The 15,193-nt window shown below is 40.0% G+C and overlaps 1 protein-coding gene across 2 annotated transcripts in view; it reads left to right on the forward strand.

Annotated features, from left to right (window-relative positions):
• The window catches only part of LOC120477781 (phospholipid-transporting ATPase ABCA1), a 265,488-nt gene that overhangs the window by 236,419 nt on the left and 13,876 nt on the right, over positions 1-15,193 (forward strand). For both annotated transcript variants that reach the window (XM_039669594.2, XM_089126189.1), the window contains exon 47: positions 13,511-13,614. In XM_039669594.2, the coding sequence (XP_039525528.2) occupies positions 13,511-13,614 (104 nt within the window). The remainder of the gene's footprint in view (positions 1-13,510; positions 13,615-15,193) is intronic.

Genomic DNA, 15,193 nt, shown 5'->3' on the forward strand with positions numbered 1-15,193 from the left:
CATTGTGGTCGCCAGGTTACAGGCCTCACCAGGCCTTCCTGGTTATGAGCTCCCACATACTGTGGTCGCCAAGTTACAGGCCTCACCAGGCCTTTCCTGGTTATGAGCTCCCACATACTGTGGTCGCCAGGTTACAGGCCTCACCAGGCCTTCCTGGTTATGAGCTCCCACATACTGTGGTCGCCAGGTTACAGGCCTCACTAGGCCTTCCTGGTTATGAGCTCCCACACATTGTGGTCGCTACGTTACAGGCCTCAAAGGGGCCTTCCTGGTTATAGTTCCCACATACTGTGGTTGCCGGGTTACAGGCCTCACCAGGCCTTCCTGGTTATGAGCTCCCACTTATTGTGGTCGCCAGGTTACAGGCCTCACCAGGCCTTCCTGGTTATGAGCTCCCACATGCTGTGGTCGCTGGGTTACAGGCTTCACCAGGCCTTCCTGGTTATGAGCTCCCACATGCTGTGGTCGCTGGGTTACAGGCTTCACCAGGCCTTCCTGGTTATGAGCTCCCACATACTGTGGTCACCAGGATACGAGCTCTCACGTACTGTGGTCGCCAGGTTAAAGGCCTCACCAGGCCTTCCTGGTTATGAGCTCCCACACATTGTGGTCGCCAGGTTACAGGCCTCACCAGGCCTTCCTGTTTATGAGCTCCCACATACTGTGGTCGCCAGGTTACAGGCCTCACCAGGCCTTCCTGGTTATGAGCTCCCACACATTGTGGTCGCTAGGTTACAGGCCTCAAAGGGGCCTTCCTGGTTATGAGTTCCCACATACTGTGGTGGTCAGGTTATAGGCCTCACCAGGCCTTCCTGGTGATGAGCTCCCACACATGGTGGTTGCTAGGTTACAGGCCTCAAAGGGGCCTTCCTGGTTATGAGTTCCCACATACTGTGGTAGTCAGTTTACAGGCCTCACCCAGCCTTCCTGAATGTGGGCTCCCACATGATGCGGTAGCCAGACTACAGCCTCACCACCTTCCCTGAGCACTTTGCTCCCACTCTGTGGTCACCAGGCTTCAGGCTTCATTGGCCTTCCTGGTTGTGAGTTGTCACATGTCAGGTTGCAGGCTTCACCAGGCCTTCCTGAATGTGAAAACCCCACTTTTCGTGGTCGCTAAGTTGTAGTGGTGAGTCTTCACATGTCAGGCTGCAGGCTTCAGCGGCCTTCCTGAATGTAAGCTCCCCATGCATTGGGACTATCGGGTGTTAGGCCTTGTCAGGCCTTCCTGATTATGGGTTCCCACTTGTTGTGGCTGCCAGGTTACAGGCCTCAAGTTCGGCCTTTCTGAATTCAGAGTGAAGTACACTAACCCCTACTTCACCTATTATTGTGGTAAATCACATGACGGGATGTCTTGTGTACTTTCTAAAATCCATTTTGTATGGTAAGGGTCACGCGTGGTATGCTTCGGTCCCTTCTTATATGGCTCAGACCCCGGTCTTCCCTTGGGTCCCACTTTAAGTGGCGTCCTGTCACTGGCTACAGGGACACCCTTCTCTGGCTAACTTCTGGAAGAAGTAGCTTCCACTTGGTGGAGTAAGCTCCCACAGGTTGTGGTCACCAGGCTGGGTCTCACTGACCTTCCTGAGTACGAGCTCCCACCCAATGTGGTCGCCAGGTTACAGGCCTTCCCAGGCCTTCCTGGTCATGAGCTCCCACACACTGTGATCGCCAGGTTACAGGCCTCAACAGGCCTTCCTGGGTATGAGCTCCCACATATTGTGGTTGCTGGGTTACAGGCCTCACCAGGCCTTCCTGAATTCAGAGTGAAGTACACAAACCCATACTTCACCTATTATTGTGGTAAGTCACCCGACGAGATGTCTTGTGCACTTTTCAAAATCCATTTCTTATGGTGAGGGTCACGCGCAGTATGCTTCGGTCCCTTCTTATGTGGTTCAGACTCCGGTTCTTCACTTTGGGTCCCACTCTAGATGTGTCTTTGTCGCAATACATTACGACAGGCACTTCCCTTGTTTGAGCTATCTCCCACAACTGGTGGTTTTAGGTCTCATTAGACCTTTTTCGAAGGTAGCCCCACATCGTGGGTCTGTCAGGTTCTAGCCTCTGGCTTTCCTGAAGGATGAGCTTCCACATGCTGTGGTCGTTGGGTTTCAGGCCGCACAACGTACGGCCTTCCTGACATGAGCCCTCATGTATCGGAGCTCCCCACACATGGGGTCATCAGGTCTTAGGTCTCTTTGACCTTCCTGATTTTGATCCCTCTCTTACTTCCTCAGTGCTCAAAAGCGAGCACTGGGTGGAAACTCGTGGATTGAGTGTACGATTCCCATTGGTTCGAGGTTGAGTCACACTCTCCGGAGGATCCCGTCTCTGTGATCCGAAACTCGATTGTTTCCGCCAGCTTCGCGGGCCTTCAGTTTTTGGATGCCTTTGCTAGGCAATTTCCAGAGGCCCTGTCTTGGACGGACAGGCTATGGCCAGACTGTGTGTCTTAGTACAGATCACCAGTCCAGCCTGGGGGCATTTCAGGAGGAGTGTTCTCCTGAATAGTGACTGGCTGGGGGTCCCTTTGGCCCCCTAGCCACACTCCCTAGAAGGGACCCCTTCTATTTTGAAGTTGTGGTCCTAAAGCCTTTGAGCTGGCCCTGATTTACTCACGTTATTACGTTCTGGTTTTTCTTGGTTCATTAGCTTGGGCTATGACCGGTAGGGAGTGCTGTCACTGACAGCCCGATGTAACATAGGGTGAGTGATTTCAGTGTTCCTTGGAATTACTGGTTCTGACAGTTGTCACTGCCTTTCGGCATGCACTCCCCTCAGCATGGCGGAGTGGGTATTTCGTTCCCCATAGCGTCATTCGACGTATTGTTGAGTTCCCTTCGAAAGGGAACGTCTCAGGTTACGACTGTAACCTATGTTCCCTGAGAACAGGGAACGAGACAATACGTCTCGTTGCCATGCCTCGGGGCCTGCCTGCAACAGTCCCTTCAGACGATAGGATGTTGTCACGGTTTCAAGGCGCCCTTCTTATACATCCAGATTGACGCGCTCATCATTCAAGCTGATGATGCACAGGCTGTCGCCGGTCAACCTGATTACTGTGAGTTGATATTTGATTTCAGACACCTGTCACGCCTGAGGCGTTCCCCATAGCGTCATTCGACGTATTGTCTCGTTCCCTGTTCTCAGGGAACATAGGTTACAGTCGTAACCTGAGACGTTCAACATCAAGCTGATAAAAGTAGCCTATTATTGTAACGTTGCAGTGGGAGTTTACATGAGTTTCCATCATGTTGTGTGATGCTTTCACGGGTGTGTTGAAAGTCTGCAGTATGGCCGTGTAACATGAGTGCTCGCTCTTGTAAAAATTGGTTGCAAACTGAAACATCACTGATAGAGGCCACTAAAAAATACATATAGCACCTTTAAAGGGTTAGTTCACCCAAAAATGAAAATTCTGTCAGTATTTACTCACCCTCATGTTGTTCCAACCCCGTAAGACCTTCGTTCATCTTCGGAACACAAATTAAGATATTTAAGATATTAAGATCACTCCTGTATACTAGTCCATAGGCTTCTTGAGGGAATGACTTGCTGGCCTCGAAAAGTCATTAAAGGACATCGTTAAAATAGTCCAAGTGACTACAGGGGCTCAATCTTAAGTTTATCAAACGACGAGAACACTTTTTGTGCGCAAAAAACAACAAAAATAACGACTTTATTTCAACTATTCGTTTATTTCTCCCTCTGCCTTGAGTCAGGTTACTAGTTTAATAGCGTAAGCTTCTGTTATTGTGCGTCACACGCATCACACACATGACCAGCGTCGTCCAATAGTGAGCCTACGTGTGACGTAGCTCAACGCTATCACACTACGTTAACTGACTACAGGCCCATAGAGAAGGAAGTGAATAGTTGAAATAAAGTCGTTATTTTTGTTTGTTTTTGCCCACAAAAAGTATTCTCGTCGTTTGATAAAGTTAAAATTGAGCCACTAGTCACTTGGACTATTTTAACGATGTCTTTGATGACTTTTCGATGCCAGCAAGTGTCATTACCTCAAGAAGCCTATGGACTAGTATGCAGGAGCGATCTTAATATCTTAAATATCTTGAAATGAACGAAGGTCTTACGGGGTTGGAACAACATGAGGGTGAGTAAATACTGACAGAATTTTCATTTTTGGGTGACTAACCCTTTAATATATATATATTTTTTGATTTAAAAAGAAGATCCATATTCTATAAATTCATAGTGTATGATTTTTGTTTAATAATCATTTGAAATTTATCAAATTAGCAGCTCCAGCAATAAGATGAAATATTTCTCTCTAAACTCTGTCATGTAAATTTGCATATATATATATATATATATATATATATATATATAAACCTTGATCACACAATTTAATGTTGTATCATTAAATTGTATTAGTATTTAGTAGTTAGTTTAATACTTTTAGTATTCTCTAACCATTGAGAGGAACTCGTGGAACAATTTAGCGGATTCACTCGCATAATTAAATGTGTTTGTCACTCCTGAGACTTTGCAGTATAAGTGGACGTTGGTCCTCTTGAAACAACCAAAACCTTCTTCAAATGTTTAATGGATTATGGTTAACCTATTTATATACAGAAAGCAAGCAAAAAGCTCCCTTTATAGCACGACTGACTGAGCTTTCTCAATCATTCGAAAATATTATTATAATCAATGAATGTAGCTACACACTGCATAATGAATCTCTTATTTACATCATGCCTATTCTTTGGTGTTATAATGAGAGGATTTAAGATCGTGTAGAAACCAGCCTGTGAACTTGCATTAAACAAAAACCTTGTTCAGAGTGGATTCAAACTTACAGTAAACACCTCTGATTGGCCATTGCTTTTAACCGAGATAACCTGTGATTGGCTAGAATCTTTGACTCTTCAAAAACATGTTGGAAATAGAAACCCTTGCACGCCACAGGCGTTTGAATGCAGTCACACACACGAAACATGCTTGCTTCCAGTCTGTGTTCTTCCTACTTTATATTGTAGTAGGTAACGAATATGATTTGGGGAAATGTATTGGAGTAGAAGTATACATTTTATTTAGGAAATGTAGTGGAGAAAAAGTCAAAGTTAAAGGAAATATAAAAACTCAAGTAAAGTACAGATTCTCTAAAAAAAATACTTAAGTACTGTAACAAAGTATTATTACTTCATTACATTACACCACTACACTTCAGGGATGCATTGTGGTCGTGTCTAGGCGCAGGTCCTCCATTTGATCTGGATACGGCTGACTACATTAAACCTTGGAATAGTGTTGTCAAAAGTACAGACTTCTGTACCAACTCGGTACTGCAATTTAAAAAATGTGCCGCTTTGAACGCTGTTGAGCGTAATCATAAACGCCTCTGATTGGCTACTGTTTTTATGCACTCATCGGATATGTCTGTGATTGGCTACAATGATCAACGCACAGGAGCGTTTGAACGCAAAAGCAGACCTGTTTTCAAAAAAAGCCTGTTTTCAAACGTGCCAGTGTGTATCCGTGTAAGTGCTTGATGAAGAGTCATTGATGTATTTGAAGACCTGATCATTGTAGCCAATCACAGACATATTCGATGAGCGCATGAGTAGAGTGGACAATGAGAGGTGTTTACAATTCCTTACCAGAATTATTATTATTATTATTATTATTTTTTATTAAGGAAGCAATATAATTACAAATGAGTACAAAAAAAAAACATAACAGTAAGAGGGAAAAAAAGGATAAAATGAGGATAAAATGGATAAAAAAAATTCTCTTCCTTACCAGAATTAAGTATTTGGAAAATACTAGTCATCCATTTTTTTTTTAAATCAGCTATGCATTCCGTTAATTTCGTGATTTGGTATGTTTCATCGGTGCGTGACGAAATATAGCCGAGTATCATCAGCACAACAGTGAATACTGTAACACCATGCATCCTAATGGATATCTCCTATTGAAGAATGCACAGGGTAAAAAACAACAGTCCTAGTACTGAGCCTTGAGGTACTCCATACTGAACTTGTGATCGGTATGACAACTTTTCATATACTGCTACAAACTGATAACAGTCAGATAAGTATGATTTAAACCATGCCAATGCAATTCCACTAATGCCAACATAATTTTAGTCTATTCAAAAGAATGCTGTGGTCGATAGTATCAAATGCAGCTCTAAGATCCACTAACACTATTAGAGAGAAACAACCAAGATCGGATGATAAGAGCAAATAATTTGTAACTCTAATAAGAGCAGTCTCAATACTATTATATAGTCTAAATCCTGACTTGAAATCCTCACTGATACCATTTATTTTGTCTAAAATAGAACACAGTTGTGAAGATACTACCTTTTTTACTATTTTTGACAGAAGAAAAGGTTCGAGAAAGGCCTGTAATTGAGATTCTCTAGTATCAAGTTGCGTTTTTTTAATAAGAGGTTTAATACTAGCTAGCTTAAAAGTTGTATGTACGTGAAAAAAATGAATGAATGATTTTAAGAAGAGGAACTCTGAAAGTATCTCTTTCAGTTGCTTTGTCAGTAAAGGTTCCAACATGAATGTTGGTGATTTAGATTATTCAATGACTTTAGATAATTCTTCCTCTCCTATAGCTATGAATGAATTGACCTCATGGACTATCTGATGCGATACTGTGGCTGACGGTTGTCTAATATTATCAATCTTGCAAGTAAAGAAGTTCATAAAGTCATTACTGCTGTGCTGTATGAAGCTTTATTTCTTTTTAATTTAGCCACTGTATCAAATAAATAGCTATGGTTGTGTTTGTTTTCTTCTTAGAGAGTCAAAAAATAAGCAGATCTTGCAGTTTTTAAGGCCTTTCTGTATGCAATAATGCTTTCTTTCTGCAAAAAAAACTCTAGTTTTGTTTACTTCCAATTGCACTCAATTTTTGGGGCTGCACTTTTAAGGGCCTGAGTGTGCTCAACGCACCAGGGCATTGGACTATTTTATTTAATCTTATGTAAGTGCAAAATAGCAACTGTCTTTAATGTGCTGGAGTCAATAGATTCTCTTGCAAAATTGAGTTCTAAGCTACCTGGGATGCTGAGGAGATTAAACTGATCAGGAAGAATATTTATAGAAGTAGAAGTGATAGTTCTACCATATTCGTAACATGTTGTCGGCTTTGCAGCCTTGGTTAAATGGAGTATGAGATGCCATCGCTCTGCTGCAGAATTTCAACAGCACCTGCATTGATTCCATGTGATAAGATTAGACCTAAAGAGTCCTGTTTAAGGGTATAGGGGGCAATTTCAACTAATATGCAGCTCATTGTGCTTTCAGTACAGCTGTATGTCATAACAGGATATTATGCTATGAATGCAGAAAAGCATAATAAATGGCACAGTGAGAACTACACCAGTGGTCTGTTTAACACCTAGTGTCAGTCTTTTTATTTCTCCCACTCTAAAATAATTATATATTATGTCTTCAACAAAGAACATAAATGTCTTTCTATTTCAGTTTTCACCTTTAGCTATTATTAGACAGGAATTAAAGACGCATATGACATATAGCAGCACAATGATCATTCTCTCTAATGGGCTGATTATATAATCTAGTGATGTGATGCACAGTAGAGCAGAAATCATACAGAAAGAATAAAACCGTTCGCAGTGTATTTACGGTGTATTTCCCAACATCCCGAGAAATGTAATTTCACTGACATCTCTGTTAACAAATAAACTAAAAACCAAACAAAAATCTTTCAGCCTGTTTTTAATGCTAGTACAATCAGAAAAGCTCCAGCCATTATCAAGATGTGAAAATTTGATGCCCATTTATGTATACCTACATTGCAGGTTCTCTAGTTTGTTTGTTCACACTGATTATTCACACCCACAGAAATGATTAAGCCTATATGACTTGTGTAAGTGCTAACAGTGCAAACCTATCTAACAGCAGACTGTAAACAAAACAAACCTTGATTTTCCAAACTCTCTTGTCGCTTTAGATAGTCAGAGTCGTGTGGGTATTAGCGCAGAGCTCTGTTCTAATTGGCTGGAGGAGAAAGTGGGTGGCCTTTCCATATATATATATAGACAACACTATCTCATGACCAATTCGTACGAATTCGACGCATGATTAAAAAGTGGCTAATTCGTACGACCTCACTCGTACTAATTCGTACGATTTGTCTAAACCCACGTGATGGTTAGGTTTAGGGGCGGGGTAAGGGGTAGGTCATTCGTGCGAATTCATACGAATTGGCCAATTCGTAAAATATGTACGATTTAGCAAAATCGTATTAATTCGCACGAGTGAGGTCGTATGAAATGTTACGAATTAGCCACTTTTGAATCATTCGTCGAATTCGTACGACTTGGTCGTGAGATCGGGTTGATATAGACCATTTTGCAAGATGTAAACAACACTGGTCCAGAAGCACTTCTTGTTTCAGTTTTTTTAACACAAGCTGGGATAAAATACAACCAACAGAACATATAAAACTGAATCAAAAAGTTAAACAAACATCTTTAAGATGTTTTCTTTACATGTGAAATAAAGAAAACAATTACAAACTGAAACAGAAAGTGCTTCTGGACCAGTGTTGTTTACATCTTGCAAAATGGTCTATATGAATGTGCTGGAACATTTAGACCTTCTGTGCCCCTATATGTCCTCCGTATATTCTTCCTCTGAAAGAGTCATAACAAATACCAGTAGACCGGGAAGATTTTATTCATAAATCTGTAAGATCTTTTCTTCATGCTCAACACAATGAGTGCAGCGATGAAAAGGAGCAGGGATACAGTGCATGTAGGTCTATAAATAATAATTAGTGCACATGTGATTCCACAAAGTAAACCTCTTTATATATGTATCTGCAAACCTTATTTTGTTTTTCTTGAGGCACCATACATTTATTTGTAGATTTGAAACTATTCTCACCGATAACCCTACGCCTAGAAGAGAACTTGGTAACACTTTTCAATAAGGGCCCATTGGTTAATATTTGATGATGTATTTCTGTAACTAATATTCACAATGAGAAATACATTTGTTACAGTGTTTATTAATCTTTGTTAACGTCAGTCAACACAAATATGACTGTTCATGCTAGCTTAATAAAGTTTAATAATGTATTGGTACATTTTAGCTGTAAAGAGGATTAAAGGGTTAGTTCACCCAAAAATGAAAATTAAGTCATTAATTACTCACCCCCATGCTGTACCAACCCCGTAAGACCTTCGTTCATCTTCGGAACACAAATAAAGATATTTTTGATTGAATCTGAGAGCTGGATCAGTCCTACATAGACTGCCTAAGGGACTGGCTCTTGACGGCCCATAAAGTCATTAAAGAAAAGGTTTAAGTATTCCATGTGCCTACAGCGGCTTAATTATAAGTTTATCAAGCGACGAGAATACTTTTTGTGTGAAAAAAACATAAATAACGACTTTATTCGACTATTCCATTACTTCCTTATGGGCGCATGCGCGAGAACTGAGACGAGGACGTTCTCATTCGTCTACTTCTTGTTACCGGCTGCTCACCGCTTAGGAGTATTATCGCCACCTACCGTATAAAATGATGATCCATATATAAGGCGCTCCGGATTATAAGGAACACTGTCGTTTTTTGACAAGATTAAAGGCTTTTAAGTGCACCTTATAGTGCGGAAAATATGGTAATTGAAAAGCGTATGTACAGCGCGCATCTTCCTCTGCTTGTAAACAGAAAGTTTTGCGCTTCCAGCTATATCAGCACATCATCTTATACGGTAGGGGGCGGTAAAACTCCTAAGCGGTGAGCAGCCGGTAACAAGTAGACGAATGAGAACGTCCTTGTCTCAGTTCTCGCGCATGCGCCCATAAGGAAGTAATGGAATAGTCGAATAAAGTCGTTATTTATGTTTTTTTCCGCACAAAAAGTAGTCTCGTCGCTTGATAAACTTATAATTGAGCCGCTGTAGGCACATGGAATACTTAAACCTTTTCTTTAATGACTTTTTATGGGCCGGTCCCTTAGGCAGTCTATGTAGGACTGATCCAGCTCTCAGATTCAATCAAAAATATCTTTATTTGTGTTACGAAGATGAACGAAGGTCTTACGGGGTTGGAACAGCATGGGGGTGAGTAATTAATGACTTAATTTTCATTTTTGAGTGAACTAACCCTTTAATAAATCCTTTATATATATATACATTTTATCCTTTAGAATACATGTAGTGAACATATCCAACCTTATTGTAAAATAGGTAACACTTTACAATGTGGTCACATTAATTATTGTTTGTTGTCACAATGCTGTGTTGTAGAATGCACACACACACACACATGGGTGAAGGCAAAAGGCGGTAATAAATCCACAGGCAATAATCCACACGAAGAGAACAGTTTACAACACATCTAACATTAGTTAAATGATATACCAACCATGAAAACAAATTCAACCGGGGAATAGTAAAAACAAGTCCAAACTGAGTTTGATTGTTAGTTAACGCATTAATTTATATGAAAAATATTTTGTATGCACGTTTTAAATGCTATGGGGTTGCAGTTTTTGTGATGTACCAGGTTATGACTATCTTTTGGTTTTTGGTTGGAATTTTGATATGTTCTGTTTTACAATGTGTGTATTTTGCTCTACTTGTGAAGCGCTTTGGCCAACATCCATGTTATTTAAAGGTGCTATATAAATGGTACCTTAAATAGTATTAAGTCTACTAAAATTTGCAAGATTAATAAATGCTTTAGAAGTATTTTCATTGTTCTTTCATGTTCTTCTAATGCATTAGCGTGTTAATGTTAATGAAACCTATTGCAAATTGTGACTGAAAACATTAATGAAACTATGATTTGAGCTGAATGAATTTCGTTATTATTCATTTTTACCTTGTCTCTGAAAGGACATTTTTCTTTCAGATGTAGCTCACTCCTAGGGACATTTTTATCCACAAAATAAACACACACACACACACACACACACACACAGACGGGAGAGAACGTCCTTGAGGATTAAAGATAAAATGAAGAGCAGAATAACGATAGAAAAGATTAAAGAAGAAAAGAACACAGCACTCCAGGTCACTCGTGGGACATTTCTAATGTATTTCCAAGCGAGATTTTACATTCCGCACACACGCGCCTCTGTTTGCTGGCATTAAAATCTCATTCTGCCTGACGGAGGCTCGAATGAAGTAATCCACGTTCATAACCTGCAGAATAACTCCTGATTCACTCTCTGCGGATGCTAATTAAAGGCAGAATTACGAGGCAGGTGCTCGCAGCGTGTCCGTCCCGCTCTGAAACACTGCAGAGGACGGAGGGATGTCGTCATGTAATGATTCTCTGATTCAGGGTCAAAGATCACGTTATCTAGCCTGACTTCGTCATACTCGTATTCAAGAAAGAATATGAGTCTGAAACTCCTCCATTGGGCTTTGATTATGAGGCGTGTCGTAACCGAACCAGGACAAAAAAAAAACAATGCATAAGCAACGCATAAGTCAACTCCTTTGCATAGCGCAGTTTTTATAAATACAGAACGTAGCCTACTTTATTTATTTTAGAAGTTAAATAACGAGTGTTACTTCTTTTACTTACTTCTCCATGAGTGCCACCAAAGGAGAAACCACAACAATCACAGGCTTTTAATTACGACCCATCTTCTTAACGACCATCAGAACCAGCTGATAAGTTACGCTTTTCCCGAATCATGTAGGAAGGACGCCAAAAATATCTTTCCGATCAACAAATGCCTTGATTGCAGTTCTCTGTTTGTCTATTAAAATGAATGCGCTGTCGATTTTTTTTTTTTTTACAAAAGACGCGACAGCTGAATCTATAGGCGTTTCTCAATGTCAAGGAAGGATCCTCGGAAGCCGGAATTTCGAGGATGCTACGTCATCGACGTCCGTCGAAGGACTGTTCCAATGTCAAGGATCCTCAGAATTTCAACCAAGGACTGAGTCCTTCGTTCGGAAAATATCCCATACACAGGAAAGGATGCATATGTGTAGCCTTCTCGCTCTTAAATCACCCACAATCCTATGCGCAGCTTTGCTATCTTGTTCAAAAAATAAAAAAAATGTCGACCGTTAGCGGAGTCGGAGTGATAACGGCAATATGCTTTCAAATGTAAGCAAGTATAATTTCAGTTTAGCCATTTATTTAATGTTTGTTAAACTATTTAAAATATCGGCTCAAATTTGCTTAGGGGATTTAAAGCTGTTCCCTTTTACTGGTGATTAACTTTTTAATTTTTACTTCATAGCCTTTTTTGTTGGTCACATATTTTACAATTGCATGTGTTTTAACAGCTAACGTTAGATCATGTTGCTATGGAGGTAGTTCTGTTAACTCCGGTAATATAATCGTTTTCGAATGAATAAACTCCTTTTTAAATCAATATTTTGTGTCAAATTATTGATTTATTTGGTAGGTAGCCATGTTATAAGTGGGAAAATGTATAGCGAGGCGGTTGTTACAGCGAATACAACCGGCTGATCAAGACCCCTCTGCTTTAGAGTTTGCGGGGTTGTATTCACTATAACAACCGCCTGGTTATACATTATCCCTTTATTTATTTATTTCTATGAGGACTGACAAGACAAAATAAGGACTGTCAAGTGTATTTAAACAGTGCAGTACACCAGCACAATGATTTTTGCAGCGCCGAAGCGGACCTTTCACTGATGTAATGACGCAATGACGTGCACTTGCTAGCCTGTTCCATTTACATGTTCTCCGAACGCTAAAGAGGACCCTTGCCTAGCCTCTGAAGGAAATGACTTGGAAGGACCCGTCCTGCCAAGGAAGTATCCTTGACATTGAGAAACACCTTATACATCTCAATTCTCCAGCTGCAGTCATCTTCGACAAGCGCACTTTGATGACGTGAGGATTACGTTACTGAAGACCACCTGTCAATCATCGTATAAAGCCCGCCTTGGCAATTTGATTGGCCCGATGATTTCTGAACCGATCATAATTACTCCTCAATGGATCGAGTCCAGACCGAACTTCCCGTCCAAAAAATGTTGTGGGCGGAGTTCGGGCTGGCATCCAGGCTACACGTTATCCATTTCTACATCCAATGTACATCTTGTTTGGAATTGCATTTTAACACTCTTATCTTATTATTAGTGCAATAAATAGCACATGTTTTTTTTTATATAATATGCACATTTTGGTAACACTTTGTTTTATAGTGTCCTTTTTACACGTTACATGTACGTACTGTAGGAATAACCATAAATTGTGCATAATTATATAGTAAGTACATGTTGTTAATGCAATTAAAATTTGCATTAACTGAGATTAATAACTGCTTTATAAGTATTGTTCATTGTTTGGTCACGTTAACTAAACTAGTTAACGTTAACAAATAAAACCTTGTAAAGTGTTACCCATCAATGTGACTTGACTTTAAATAAGCAAAATAATAAGGTCTTGTGACAGCACTGCACTGTAGTAAACTGCTGTTTGAAATCTTTCTCACTACATAATGCATACTGTTTCACAATACTTCATTGTCCTGTGTGTGTGTGTGTGCAGGATGAGCCCACCACAGGTATGGACCCCAAGGCCCGCCGTTTTTTGTGGGACTGTATCCTCAGTGTGATCAAGGAGGGGAGATCTGTTATTCTCACCTCACACAGGTAACTAGCATAGACTTGTTTTTAAATGCAGCAACTATAACATACACTACCTGAAGTCAAATGCGTAGCCATGTGGTACTGTAGATACATTCGCTCTGGAAAGTTTCATATTTTGTAAGTTATGACCTATCAACAGTGTTGGGAGTAACGCATTACAAAAGTAATACATTACTGTAACATATTACTTTTTGCTGTAACGCAGTAGTGTAAGGCATTACTAATCAATTTTCAGTAATATTTTACTCGTTGCATGTTCAGTGAGGCTTGTATTACAGTTGTATTACAGTGTAATGTCTGCTTTTACTTCTTAAAGGCAACAGACTGTGTGAAAGTTTTAAAGCAGTCTTTTAGTGCCAGTTCAGAGCGGTCGCGTCTGTAACATTGTTTTTTCCTCATAAATGCGAACACGAAAACTAAAATAAAATGAATATTTTAAGTTCTATGGAGACTGGAGAGCCAACCCTTCCTCATCCGATTTGCGCAGTGTAATTAACAGAATTTTTTGCCTCCTATTTTTTTGTCACGCATGAATGTGTGTCTTTTCCCTAATATTAAAAATAAAACATAGACTGATATTTGTCTAATGTCTGGAGTCCTTTAAGGAAGTAGCCTATATACGTTTCAATACATGTATTTTCTGAGAATTTTTATTTCAAGTTTTGACTGCAAATGACATGTCCATAATGCTGGACTTCCCCAATTTTAAATAATTTATCCTCAACTAGTTTTGTGGTGTAGGTCTACGTATTTTATAATGTTAACTTCAAATAATACTAATAGCCTAATTTAAAGATAAGGCAGCATTGGATCTGGACGGTAAGGAGAATAACGCTGGAGTTGGAAGAGGTGTGTCGCGATTCTGTAGGTTTGTGGATCTGAGTCGTGTGGCGAATCGTGATTTCGGTTTCATATTGCTTATCGTTACAGCCCAAAAGTTAAGTTCTACTTAGTTATTTTGGTGAAAGTAACTCAAAAGTAATACATGAGTAATGTAACGCATTACAATTCTGGGAGAGTAAAATTGTAAGGTAATGAATTACTTTTAAATAACAGTAACAAGTAATACCTAATGTATTACAGTTTGGAAGTAACTTGCACAACACTGCCTATCAAATGTCTCATAACCCCCTCACACAAACACCCATCGATGCAGGTGTCTGTTTTATTGCACAACTTCCAGCCAATCAGAATCGAGTATTCAGATAAACCATGGAATAAGAAAAAATAAAATAGCTTCAATAAAGCAACTCAGTGTTCCTCGGTTGCAAGTTCTAAAGTGACATTTTCAATTTAGTGACGGAGTCTTGGGCTCAACTGTTAAACTGTCAACTGGAGATTTGAATCTGTAGCAAAAGGAAGTAGCTCCACACATAAGAGGGCTTTTTAATACACTCCGTTGTTTCTTATTTATTTACAAACTTGTAAACAGTGCTGTCAAACTGTTGTATAAACTCAACATCACACTTGTAGTTGTGCGATATGGCTCTATATAAGCATGGCTGTGATTACCTATACGGCTGAATCACAGCAGTGCTGCTGATATAGAGTCATATCGCACTCCTACTTGTGTCATATTGCT

Source organism: Pimephales promelas, chromosome 1 (genome assembly GCF_988280905.1).
Source record: "Pimephales promelas chromosome 1, fPimPro1.hap1.1, whole genome shotgun sequence".
NCBI lineage: Eukaryota > Metazoa > Chordata > Actinopteri > Cypriniformes > Leuciscidae > Pimephales > Pimephales promelas.